We start from the raw sequence: 12,837 nt of genomic DNA, 5'->3' as shown, positions 1-12,837 counted from the left end.
AGTGTGTGGAGACAAGGGGACCCAGCCAGGGTCCCCAGGCAGGGGACAGTGGCGTTACCTGTGTGTGCTCTCCTTGGGCAGGATGAAGGACAGCTCTGCCCCAGCGTTGCTCTCCATGGTGGCGTTGGGCACGTACTGGCAGATGAGGCGGGAGATCTCCCCCAGGTTGCAGTAGGGCTCCTTCACCATCACCATGTGATATCCTGCCCCTGGGTACAGCCACGAGAGAAGGGAGAGGAGGGTCAGTCCCAGCCCAGCCTGGACTGGGGAGGGGCTGGAGACAGGGATGCTCAGGCACACTTTGCCTGGGCTATGGACACGATGCAGGAGCAGATGTGGGGATGGGCCTCAGGAGAGGCAGAACAGCCAGATGGAGAATAACCAGCCATCAGACAAGGAGCAACAGGTCCCCTCTCTGCCCTATGCCCTCATGCTGTTCCTCCCTAGCAAGGAGCAGACACAGAGCACAGCCTGCTGCTCCTCCCATACCGTATTTACGCTTGAGGAAGAGCGAGGAGCCGCAGCACTGCAGCTCGCCCTTGGCCATGATGGCGATGCGGTCCCCCAGCAGGTCTGCCTCGTCCATGAAGTGGGTGGTCAGCAGGATGGTCCTGTTGCTCCTCTGCTGCTGCAGGAGGTCCCACGTGGCCCTGCGAGAGGCAGGGTCCATCCCTGACGTCGGCTCATCCAGCATCACCACCTGCACACGGGACAGGGGGGCAGGTCAGGAAGGGCTGGGAGAGGCCCAGCAGTGCAGGAGGGACAACCCCAGGGCCCAGGAGGAGCCTTGACCTCGCAGCAATGATCTTGTTTGGGGGGGCAGCTGCCAGGGCAGCAGAGCGCCAGGGCACCTTTGTGAGGGTGCTCCCGTCCCCCTCTCATCGTCCCTGCTTCTCCCACTGGCTCACCACAGGTGAGGAACAGCCTCAGAGCCACCCCAAGCACTGTGCTGGCCCCAGGTTTGAGCTGAACCCCACTGAAGCTGCTTGCCTTGGAGTCCCCAATGAGGGCGATGCCGATGGAGAGTTTGCGCTTCATTCCCCCAGAGAGAGCCTTGGTGAGGGAGCGGCGCTTGTCCTCCAGGTTGAGGATCCTCAGGATGTGGTTGATCTCCTCGGGGCACTTGGAGGCTGGGTATCCCTTCAGCTGCCACATGGGGGAAGGGAGAGTTAAGCCCAGGTCCACCAAGTCCCACCACACTCCATCCTCCACACCCAGGGGGGAAAGTGGGGAAGCAGAGATGGGCTCCTGCCCACCCCTGAAGGAGCTGGCACAGCTGGTGTGGGGTTTTCCACATAGCCCTGCTGCCAGTGACCCTCCACTCCTCCCTCAGCCAAGCAGGGAGCTCCTGCCTGCAGATGAGGTGGGAGGAGGAGGCAAGGGCTGTTCTGCTTATCACAGAATGGTTTGGGTTGGAAGGGGCATTAAAGCTCATCCAGTCCCACTCCCTGCCATGGTCAGGGACACCTTCCACCAGCCCAGGTTGCTCCAAGCCCTGTCCAACCTGGCCTCGGACACTCCCAGGGATCCAGGGGCAGCCACAGCTTCTCCGGGCAACCTGTGCCAGGGCCTGCCCACCCTCACAGCCAACAATTCCTTCCCAAAATCCCATCTAACCCTGCCCTCTGGCAGCGGGAAGCCATTCCCCCTTGTCCTGTCACTCCAGGTCCTTGTCCAAAGTTCCTCTCCAGCTCTCCTGGAGCCCCTTTAGGTCCTGGGAGGGGCTCTCAGGTCTCCCTGGAGCCTTCTCTTCTCCAGGTGAACCCCCCCAGCTCTCCCAGCCTGGCTCCAGAGCAGAGGGGTTCCACCCTCTGACCATTCCTGTGGCCTCCTCCAGGCCTGGCTGCCCCCCCAGTGCCACACTCACCCCAGCATAGAAATGCAGGTGCTCTTCCACCGTCATGTTGTCGAAGAGCACATCGTGCTGGGGGCACAGCCCGAGGCTGCGGCGGATCAGCACCATGTCCTGGGAGATCTCGTAGCCGTTGATGTAGGCCTGGCCACTCGTGGGGGAGTGCAGCCCTGCCAGGGGAGAGAGGATAACCTCAGGGCTCAGGATAACCCCCGAGGCACAGAGCATCCCCCCACACATGCAGCTTTCTGCCAAAAATCGGAGCAAACCTGTCTCCTGCTCAAGCTGGGGTACAACAGCTTCCTCCACCCCCAGGGTGGGCTGTGTGGCACCCAGAGGTGGGATGTGGACCTGGCAGTGCAGCAAGGAACACACCTGGCTCTGAGCCGGGCAGAGGAAGGTTCCATGAACCCCCTGAGCTGTCAGAAACAGCTCAGAGCAACAGAGAGAACCATCAGAGGTCACCGTCTCCACCGTGCCAAAATGGGCATCCTGGAGCTCAGCAGCTCAGGGGTGACAAAGACCAGTTAGTTCTACCTTATCTGCCTTATCATGGCAAAAGTCTTATCAAGCCTATAGAAAGCCATCCTAGAGTGGGTCTGATGCCTTCTCAGGGCTCTCCAGCACCAAGTCTGGCTGTCATTTCCCCCACTAGCTGATCCCAATCTTGTACAGGGCTGAGCAGGGACCCGCCGTGCTCCCTCCATTTCCCTCTCACTACCCCAGCACACCTGGCCAACAGCTCAGCAAACCAAAGGTGCTCCAGGGAAGAGCAAAAACCCCTCCCCAGCCTCAGAGATGAGGTTCAGCTTCTCTTTGAGGGCCAAGCCATCAGCCCTTCCCTGCCCCACACCAGTGGCACAGCGGGATGCTCTACCTGTGAGCATGGACAGGGTGGTGGTCTTCCCAGCACCGTTGTGTCCCAACAGGACAGTGATCTGCCCTTCGTACATGTTCACTGTCAGGTCCTTGACTGCCTCTTTTGTCTTGTTTCCCACTTTGAAGACCTGCAGAGATCACATTAATGAGCTGATGCTGCACTCCAGGCAAGTGCTCTGGGATCCACCTGCTCAGCTCCACCCAGCATCCACTGGGATGCTCACAGGGTGTTGCAGTAGACAACAGCTCTAATTCAGGTTAAATTCAGATGTCAACAGGTTAAATGCAGATGTCACTGCACCTGTAAGTACCCAGCACTTCAGTCCACCACAAAATGCAGCCAGCTCTGAGAACAGCCTTACCCCCTGCCCCCAGCAGGCAGCAGATTTTACAAACCCAACATTACGGTGTGTTTGTGCCCTGCTGGGCAGTGGGTACCTTGGAAAGGTGCTTTATTTTGATGCCTGACACGAGGTCAGCAGGCTCCTCCTCAATGTACTGACTCTTCAGGGCCTTCTCAGGGTCCTCCTCCTCCTCCTTCTCTTTCCCCACGACAGTCCTGGGCCGCCCACACCAGTACGAGGGCTGATGGAGGAAGGGAGAAAGAGAACTCAGGCACAGGCAGAGCCCATCCTTTCTCCTCAGCCTTGCTCACCCTCCTCTCCCACAGACACCTCCCAGGGATCTTCCAGGCCACTCTCCTCAGTCTGGGAATTGCCAACCAGCACATCTTCAGCAGGCAGGGCAGACAGGATGAGACAGATCCTCCTGCCTTGCCTCCTTCCCTCCTCTCTCCCTTACAGCAGGACTGCCTGTGGTTACAGAGCAGCTTTGCCCCCCTCTTCATCCCCATGGAAAAGGTCAGTATTTCAACGAGAAGTAAAATCACTCAGGCAGAAGCACCTTGCCCAGGAGAGCCCTTGAGAGGGACGATCACCCCCTCCAAAACCCCTGAAGCACTAAATACAAACAGCCTGGAGTCCACCTGCTGCAGTTACAGCCTTTTCCCCCTTTGATCTGGCTCTCTGGGAATGAAATTAAGTGTTTGGGACCTTAAATCCCTGTGGAAGTAACAATTCAACAACTCCTGGATGCCAAATCAGCTTCTGGCAGGCGGCTGCATCTCTGCTCCCCTGGCCTGGCTGCGAGAGGGATTGAGATGCTGGAGTGAAACCATGCCGGGATAAGGAATTTAGAGGGGAGGAGGAAAAGCCTCTCTATCAAACAACAGGGGATCCATCCACAGGATCCAAAGGGATTGTGTCGCTCTCCACAGTGCCCACCACGGCTGCAGCTGCTGACGGTGACACCGAGCGTTTGGCTGGCAGAGCGAGGGCGGCTCAGCTGACAAGGTGACAGTCATCACCCACCCCCTGGCACGTGGGGGCTGGCAGTGGGTGGCAGCGCTCAGGGGGGTGTCAGATGACTGGATCTGGTTGCTCACTCTCGAGGTTTCTCTCCAATGCCTTCGCCTGGGCATGGAGACATTTAACAACACCCTGCATGCCAGGAAGTGTCAGGACAAAGATTTAAAGCCAAGACGACCTTCACAGGCAGTAAAAAAATACACCCACATCAGCCTCCAGCCAGGACATGCAGCAGCCCCTGTGACTTTGGAGGCCAGATGGTGCCACTCTCATACATCAGGCCAGCCCACTGCATGGCACAGAAGTGGTGACCGTCCCCAAACGACGCCCCTGGAGCCCAGGGAAGGGGTGTAAGCAGAGCTCACCGTCAGGAAGAAGTACCAGGGCTGTGGCACGCCGTACTCCCCGGGGAACACGGCCTCCACGTACCAGGCCACCAGCCCATAGAGCACCGAGTCCAGCAGCAGCATCCCCAGCACCTGGGCCAAGGTGAAGTTGTCATCGACGCTGACAGGCTTCATGAGGTCCCTCCACTGGATGCCAGTCCCTGCAAGGCACACGGGGCACTGCCACCTCTGCATCCCCAGTGGGACACAGGCTTGTCCAGGACTGGCAGAGAGCATCCCCTCTCCCAGATCCCTGCTCTGTAACGAGGAGCACCTTCAGGGCTCTACAATCCCTTCTGTGCGTGGAGGGAAAAGAGGTACTGACACCCTGAGGTTCCCCACCCCAACATGCTCCTTCCACCCTGTTCTCTGCCACTGCCTGGGATGAAATGATCCCTTCTCCAGCATCGCCCCTCTGCCACCACAGCCACTGATCTACTGCCAGCACATCATAAATGAATGGCTCTGCTGGAACCAACAGAAGGCTCATTAATTAAAGAAATTAAAGATACATATCAGGAAGGAGGAAATGCAATGGTTCCCATCCATTAGAACAGAATTCCTTTGGTAACTGAAGTGATGATGGTTTTTTGCACAGCACAGGGGCTCCCCTGGTGTGGGAGCAATCAGCAATTCCCCCTGCTGCTCTCCTTAGGAGCAGGAAAGTGCTTCTCCCCGATGTCTTTCCACCAAGCCGGTCTCATCCCATCATAAAATCAGGCTGACTCCTCTCCCCAGGGACAGGATGTTCCCTCCCCAGGAACAGATGGCACTGCTCACCTTTCCCTTCAAACATGCCGATGAGCTGTGCCCCCATGGCCATGGCCACATTGGAGATGAGGCAGGATGCCAGCTTCTGGCTGTGGGACATCAGGTCGTAGCGGGGCGAGATGAAGAAGTAGGGGATGTAGGAGAAGAAGTAGAGGAAGCCGCCAGCGGCAGCGGCGACGTTTGCTGCCAGCAGGGAAGAGCAGGAGGGAAAACGTCAATAACTCGGTGATGTCACCCAGTATCCTCACCAGCTTTCCATCCAGGGAGATTCCAGCCTGTGGCACAAAGGCTGGGTACATGGAGACAGGATGAGGACAAGCCCATGTCCCACAGCAAGGTAGGAGCCACACCTGGCTCCCGATGCCATGGTGGCAGCGGCAGGAGCCCCTGCCCACCCCAGAGAACAGTGTCCTGGGCCCGAGACAGCAGCATGAGGCCTTAAGGCATGAGCTTGAATGGTTTGAGTTTGGAATGGACCTCAAAAATCATCTCATTCCCAACCCCCTGCCATGGGCAGGGACACCTTTCTCTACAACAGGTGAATCCAAGCCCTGTCCAACCTGGCCTTGGACATTTCCAGGGATGGGGCAGCCACAGCTGCTCTGGGCAACCTGTGCCAGGGCCTGCCCACCCTCACACCCAACAATTTCTTCCTAATACCCAAATTAAATCTTCCCTATTTCAACTCAAAGCCATTCCCCCCTGTCCTGTCCCTCTCCAGCTCTCCTGGAGCACCTTTAGGCCCTGCCAGGGGCTCTCAGGTCTCCTTGGAGCTTTCTCTTCTTCAGAATGAACACCCCCAGCTCTCCCAGCCTGGCTCCAGAGCAGAGGGGCTCCAGCCCTTGGAGCATCTTTGTAGCCTCCTCTGGACCTGCTCTGCTTTGGGAAACAACAGCACCCACATCCCTTCCCACCCACTGTGGGACAAAGGCAGCCAAAAACGGGAAGAAAGGCCCCTCCCCTCCACATGTGGAAGGGATCAGTAACACAAGGAGGGACCAGGGAGGGACTCACCTCGCGAGAAGAAGGTGCTCACCATGAAGTTGAAGGAGATGGAGGAGATGGAGAAGATGGCGAGGAAGGTGAACACCAGCGTGGGGTCACTGTTGGTGAGCACCGCTCCCTGCTCGCTCACCTGCCAGAGAATCAATGGGGTCACTCCAGAGCCAGCCAGGACTGCACCATGTGCAGGCAGCCCAGACCCCATGGTCTCCAAGGGTTAGAGACAAACTGAGACGGGTGAGAACACCCAGAAACTCCCAGACCACTCCAGAGGAAGGAAATACATCTGGCCCTCATGTGACAAGTGGCCTAAAGGGCAGGGGACACCCTGGCCAGCACCCAAGCAGCTCCCTCCTGCTTCCCACGGTGTGGGCACATGTGGAGGGAAGAATCCAAGTCTCTCCAAGGGCTGTGGGAGGGTGGTCTTGCTCTGCGTGTCCATGGGAACTCCCTCTGAGGGAGTCCCCCCTGCCATGAACAGAGCTGTGGGGCAGCACTGCCCACCTCGCTCTGGAAAGGCCAACTCCAGCCTTTGGAGGAGCCCTGGGACACCAGGAGGACAGAGCAGCCCTGTCACCCCTGTGCCTTGCCAGCACAGAGCTCGTGGCCTGGGGACAGACACTCACCTTGACACAGAAGAGCACGGTGACGAAGAACACGGACACCAGGAGGAAGAGGAAGAACATGAGGAACCAGGCACTCCAGTGCAACCAGTTGCTGAGGCCCATCATGTGCATGTACTCCTGTGGGAGGTCACAGTGTCACCCAGGGCTGCTCCCATGCTCCCTGGGCATGGCTGGGGTGACCTGGAGGTGGCTCTGCCCCGTGGCATAAGTGAGGAGGTGGCAGCCCCAGGTGCCACCAGGGTGGTCCCTGCACAGCCACCAGCCGGGCATGGCGTCCCCCCCTCCCTGGACAGGGCTGCCACCACCACTGAACATGTCCCCAGAGAGACAAGCTGAGCCCAAACCCACAGCAGGGTGCCAGCAGTGCCACCAGGGCCACCCAGCAGCAGGCAGGACACCCAGGGCCTGGGGGAAGCCAAGCCCTGTTGGTGCAACCACACAGTTGAGCCCCAGCCACCCCCACAGCACACACACACACACGGGGCTCTGCACTCAAGAGAACAAAAATCTTCCTTCCCACACACTGAACTCCTGAATCCACAAACTCTGAAACCCACAAGTGTTGCCCTCTCTCCCAGCCCAGCAGAAACACCACCCCTGTGGGCCAGCACCCTCAGCTGCACAGCGAGGAGAGCCAAGTCTCATCCCAGCAGCAGGATTAGCAGCATTCCTCCCTGGGGCTCGTTAATCCACTGCCATCCCCACCTCCTGCACTGGCTCCGAACCCAATGGGGATTTTGTTCCTAATTTAAAGGCATCATCCATTGGGAAACAGAGGGAGGGAAGCACCCAGACGTCCCACTGCTCACCTTCAGCTTCTTCTCCTTCTCGTGGACGACGGCGCGGACGATGTTGAGCGAGGTGTAGGTGAAGCTGAGCATGAGCAGCAGCGGCAGCTGGTTCTGGATGGCCAGGAGGAACAGGTCGTTGACGTAGGCGGGGAAGGGGAAGCGCTGCACCACCACTGTGATGTTGTCCAGCAGGCTGGCAGAGCTGGCACTGGCGTGGTACTGCATGATGGCCCTGTCCACGGCGTGCTGCACCGCCAGGAAACCCTCCCGGAGATAACCTGCACGGCAAGGACCACACAGGAGTACACACAGCTCTGGGGCCCAGAGGGAGAACAGCCCTTGAGGGAAGGATTGCTTGGGAAGAGGAACAGCGACCAGAAGTGCAGTGTGGAGGAAAAGCAAGAAAAGCATCACTAGGACACAGCCCTGCAGACACAGAGGGGCTGGGGAAGGACGGACAGCAATTCACAGAATCACAGAATGGTTTGGGTTGGAAGGGCCCTTAAAGCTCATCTCATTCTACCACCTTATACCACCTTCCACTAGCCCAGGGACACTCTCCACTAGACCAAACCACTCTCTCTCATAAACATCACTTAGAAGGAGCTGGAAGGAAAACTCAGTTTACACCATGTCCTGCAGCATGGTTGTGGTTTTATAAGGGGGAAATTCTCCGTCACCATCAACCACCACAAGTCACTGAGCTTGTGTCTGGTCCCTTTTTCTTTGTAAACCAAAGGAATACAGGATACTCCACAGGCTGCAGGAGGGAAGGACATACCCTGTGACTCACACATGGGGCTTAAATTTTTGTACATTAGAAAACATTGAAAAAAATTTTCATTTCCCAATAGAATCAGGGAATCTCCCAAGCTGGACGGGACCCACAAGGATCAACCAGTCCAATTCCTAGCCCTGCACAGGCCCATCCCCAAGAGTCACACCCCGTGCCCCAGAGGATCATCCAAACCCTCCTGCAGCTCTGGCAGCCTTGGGGCTGTGCCCACTGCCCTGGGGAGCCTGTTCAGTGCCAACCACCCTCTGGGGGAAGGACCTTTCCCTGAGATCCAACCTGAGCCTGCCCTGACACAGCTTTAAATAAAAAAATAAACTTAAAATAGTTTATTTTTAAGAGGGATTGCTGCCAGGTGTTACCTGAAGAACTCAAATTCTCTTACAAAACCCGAAATGAGCATTTTGAAAGTCACTTGGTTACAATGACCCCAAGAGAGGAGATAAAAGTGGGAATATGAGATCGGGAACAGCGTTTGATATGAACTCATTTACTGAGCAAACACTCTGGGGCTCAGGTTTATTTACACACTGGGAGCAAAACCTGTTTGCCCACTTCCTCACACTCTCACTCTCCCTGGATATGGATGAAGGGAGAAACCCCACTGGGGGAAATGCCCCCTCTGCCACCGCAGGCGTGGCTCCCAACAAAGCCAGTCCTAAGCCAGCCCTCTGGCTCCTGCTCTGCCAGTGGTTTGGCTGCCCTTAAACATCTCAAACCACAGAAATGCCCTATTTACTTTTCAAGGGCTTAAACAGCACAATAAACACCGGGCAGTCTGGATCGTGGAATAAAACTTCCATTAAATTAGAAATGGGAAAAAAATTAAATTTTAAAACAATTCATGTGCGTTAAAACTTATTCTCGTCCAGCCCTGTTGAGCAGAGGTGCCCAGAGGCCAACAGTGCCTGTGAAGTCACAGGATAAAATTGAAATAAAGAATATATATGATAAATATTAAAAAAGTGTGAATATATTTAAATAATATTTGAATTATAAAGAATAATTTTAATATATAAAATTAGTTTAAAATCAAATTTAAATAATTAATAAAAATATGAGAAAAATATAAACATAAAAATCAAATATATGATGAATCATTAAATACTTAATAATTTAACTAATATTTTAATATACCTATTTTTAAATATGTCATTATTTGATGAATTATTTATGTACGCACTGACAGAAATTGAATATAAAGGCCCATATAAATATATAAGAATTTAATTATTTTTGTATTTATATAGATTTACACACACATTTATAAAAATTTAATATAAATACCTATATACATGATTATTGAATTACTTGCCTGTATTTATATAAATTTACTATTTATATAAATTTACTATTTATATAAGTATAAATAAATATTTGTTTGGCTTGTACTTATATATAACATATAATATTATATTATATATAAAATATATGTGAAATTATATTTTATATCTAATATTGTAATATACTATATTATATATTATATTACATGTTATATATTATATAGGGTATATTGTATATTCTGCATATTATTATAGTGCATATTAAAATTAGCTATTCTCTAAACATAATACTGGCACAAATATAAATAAATAGTTCGTTATAATTCATTGAATTTAATTCCTTTTTAAATTTAATCTATTTCTTCAAAGGCTCAGAGCCTCGGTGACACCCTGGCAGGGGCTGAGCAGTGCCTGGCAGGTGACCCCCCTGTCCCTGGTCATGCCCCAGAGCGGGGGTGACCTCACCTGGTGTCCCTCCATCGGCAAACTTGGCCTCTCGCGGCCCGGGCAGCTGGAAGAGCGGGAACAGGTAACTGGTGTGCCAGTCGCGGTCCAGGTTGGGGTTGAGCCCCGTCTGCTCGCTCCGCGGCGCGTTCCGGGGGCTGTACTTGAAGCGCAGCTCGTACTCCACCTGCAGGGAGCACGTGGGGGTGGGACACACGGGTGGGACACACGGGTGGGGCACACGGGTGGGGCACACGGGTGACCCCGGGGGTGTCCCCACACCCCTGGTCCCCAGGCACTCACCTGCAGGGGCAGCGGGGCCGTGCTCTGCGGGAAGTGGTGCCGGAACACCACGGCGGCCAGGACGCTGCCAGAGCGGTTGTCCAGCCTCACATAATCCTCAAAGTCCTTCTCTGAGGCAAAGCCCTGAGCTGTGGAGAGGGAAAACGTGGAGATGCAGGAACAAGGCACGGCAACACACCGTGGATTGATGCTCAGCCATCAGGACTACTTGGTCCAGGACACGAGGGATGCTCTGTGCCTGCTGCAGACACAGAGTCACATGGGATGCTGGAACTGTACCCTGGGCATGCAGACATTCCTCCTGTTTGAGAGCAGGAGTCAGCTCCTCCAGCGAAAATCCTAACACTTTGGAACACCAAGTGCTGAAATTTTCTGTGCCTCAAGATTTCCAAAAATATTCCTTCTCAGGGAAGCGCCAGCCACTTCCTTTAACTATTTTAGGGCAACATTTTTGTAGGTGGAAACTGCAAAAAAAGCCACCAAAAATCAACCCAAAATCTTGCTGTTTTAGTGAAAAATAAGAAAAAAATCAAACCATTGCCTTGAAGTTCTGAAAAAAATTATGTGTCCTAGGAACAGAGCATCAGGATTTAGAATCAGAGTAATAGAATAGTTTGGGATGGAAGACCTTAGAGACCATCACTGCCATGGGCAGGGACACCTTCCACTACACCAGGTGAACCCAAGCCCTGTCCAACACGGCCTTGGACACTTCCAGGGATGGGGCCACAGCTTTTCTGGGCAACCTGTGCCAGAGCCTGACCACCCTCACAGGGGAGAATTTCTTCCTAATCACAGAACTATGGAATGGTTTGGGTTGGAACAAATGCTAAAGCTCATATCTTTCCACCCCCCCTGCAAAAGGCAGGGAACCTTCCAGTAGACCAGGTGGCTCAGAGTAACAATTCCTAGGAATTTCTGGGGAGGAAGGAGCAGCCCTGGCCCTGCTCACCTCTAATGTTGATGGGCAGCGCTCTCTCCACCGCCTCGGCGATGCTGCGGACGGCGCTGCTGTTGGAGGGGACATAGGCCAGCTCCCAGGGATTGCCGGGGTGCCGGGAGGAGAAGAAGCTGGGCAGGTCATCCACGGACTCGGTGGGGTAGAGGGTGGCGTTGGGGTGGCTCACGGAGTGCACCCGGTGCCGCAGCGCGATCAGGATGGCGGCGAAGAGCAGTGGCAGGCACACCTCGATGAGGGTCACCAGGATCTGCCGCTTCTGCAGGGCAGGGAAAGAGAGACAAACACAGAGGGAAGTACAGAAAATACACCACGTACCTTTATACAGATATCTATCACAGTTACCTACCTATACATAGATACCTACATGTATATATATAGATTTAAAGAGAGAAAAAAGAAGATGGAAACACAGAAGGTAGATCAGCACAGTAACAGGCTCAGGGCATGGGAACACCAGTAAGCAGTAGCATCTTGCATTCCACAAGGTTTCACAACCTGGGTTTTTCCAGAGCCCCGGAATGATGCAGCACTGGTTCCTACATCCTTCAGTGTCCCCTCCCCTCAGCACCTCCCTGGCTCAGACCACCCTCCATTAGAGCCTTTCCCACCATACTGCCAGGTTGAACAATCCCAGCTGGTTGTTTGCCCTTTCCCTGTGCCCTGGGGCTCTGTCAAGTGCAGCAACACTGCTGGAGCCAGTGAAGCTTTTCCTGCTGGAGTTGAGCAGCTGCAGGCAGCAGAATATGGGATCTGCATCCCAGGATGAGGCCTGGCAGAGCCTCTGGCTACAGGATTGGGATCACTGCAGCACAGCAAGAATACCCATGGGCTCAGCCTGCACCCCAAGCCCTGCCTGCACTACACATGGTGGCTCATTATTTTTTTTAATTGAGGTTCAAGCAACTGGACAACGAACTCAAGCTCAGAGAGTAGAACTCAGGCAGCTGTGCCAGAGCATGACCCTCCAGTGCTTCCCCCAGGGTCACCCCTCCCGCAAAATTCCCAAATTCCCTCGAGCTGATAACACACACCACCAATGCATGTTCATTAGCATCCAACACAGGTTAATTAGCATTTAAAACTGTTCATCCCAGAGGAACTGGGATCACCTAGTCGTGATCTAGTGGAAGGTGTCACTGCCCATGGCAGGGGGTTGTAATGAGATGATCCCTTCCAACTGAAACCATTCTGGGATTCTGTGATTCCCTCCTGCAAACTGAGCTGGCCCAGGCACAAGAGCAGCACAGCACTCCCAGCCTCAGCCAGGGCAGTGACAGCCCAGAGACGTCCCTGGCCACAGGGATTCACTCTGCTCACTCAGAGGATGTGCCCAGAGCAGAAGCAGCAGCATTAACCTCTTCTGAGGGTTCTGGTTAATT

General features: G+C 54.2%; 1 protein-coding gene across 2 annotated transcripts in view; it reads right to left on the bottom strand.

Annotated features, from left to right (window-relative positions):
• ABCA3 (ATP binding cassette subfamily A member 3) overlaps window positions 1-12,837 on the bottom strand; it is a 31,184-nt gene that overhangs the window by 12,020 nt on the left and 6,327 nt on the right. For both annotated transcript variants that reach the window (XR_003571853.1, XM_027889613.1), the window contains exons 3-16: window positions 11,450-11,714; window positions 10,498-10,625; window positions 10,216-10,381; window positions 7,693-7,952; window positions 6,884-7,000; window positions 6,270-6,390; window positions 5,265-5,438; window positions 4,464-4,645; window positions 3,170-3,316; window positions 2,730-2,859; window positions 1,868-2,022; window positions 991-1,146; window positions 490-700; window positions 59-209 (exon numbers count right to left, since the gene is read on the bottom strand). Coding sequence is in view for 1 of the 2 variants with exons in the window: in XM_027889613.1 (XP_027745414.1) it covers window positions 59-209; window positions 490-700; window positions 991-1,146; window positions 1,868-2,022; window positions 2,730-2,859; window positions 3,170-3,316; window positions 4,464-4,645; window positions 5,265-5,438; window positions 6,270-6,390; window positions 6,884-7,000; window positions 7,693-7,952; window positions 10,216-10,381; window positions 10,498-10,625; window positions 11,450-11,714 (2,363 nt within the window). In the remaining variant the exon portion in view is untranslated. The remainder of the gene's footprint in view (window positions 1-58; window positions 210-489; window positions 701-990; window positions 1,147-1,867; window positions 2,023-2,729; window positions 2,860-3,169; window positions 3,317-4,463; window positions 4,646-5,264; window positions 5,439-6,269; window positions 6,391-6,883; window positions 7,001-7,692; window positions 7,953-10,215; window positions 10,382-10,497; window positions 10,626-11,449; window positions 11,715-12,837) is intronic.

This window comes from Empidonax traillii, unplaced genomic scaffold, assembly GCF_003031625.1.
Source record: "Empidonax traillii isolate 1590-97213 ecotype Southwest subspecies unplaced genomic scaffold, ASM303162v1 scaffold267:size678996, whole genome shotgun sequence".
NCBI lineage: Eukaryota > Metazoa > Chordata > Aves > Passeriformes > Tyrannidae > Empidonax > Empidonax traillii.
The sequence above is the reverse complement of the archived record's forward strand: the minus strand, read 5'-3'. Positions and strand labels throughout refer to the sequence as shown.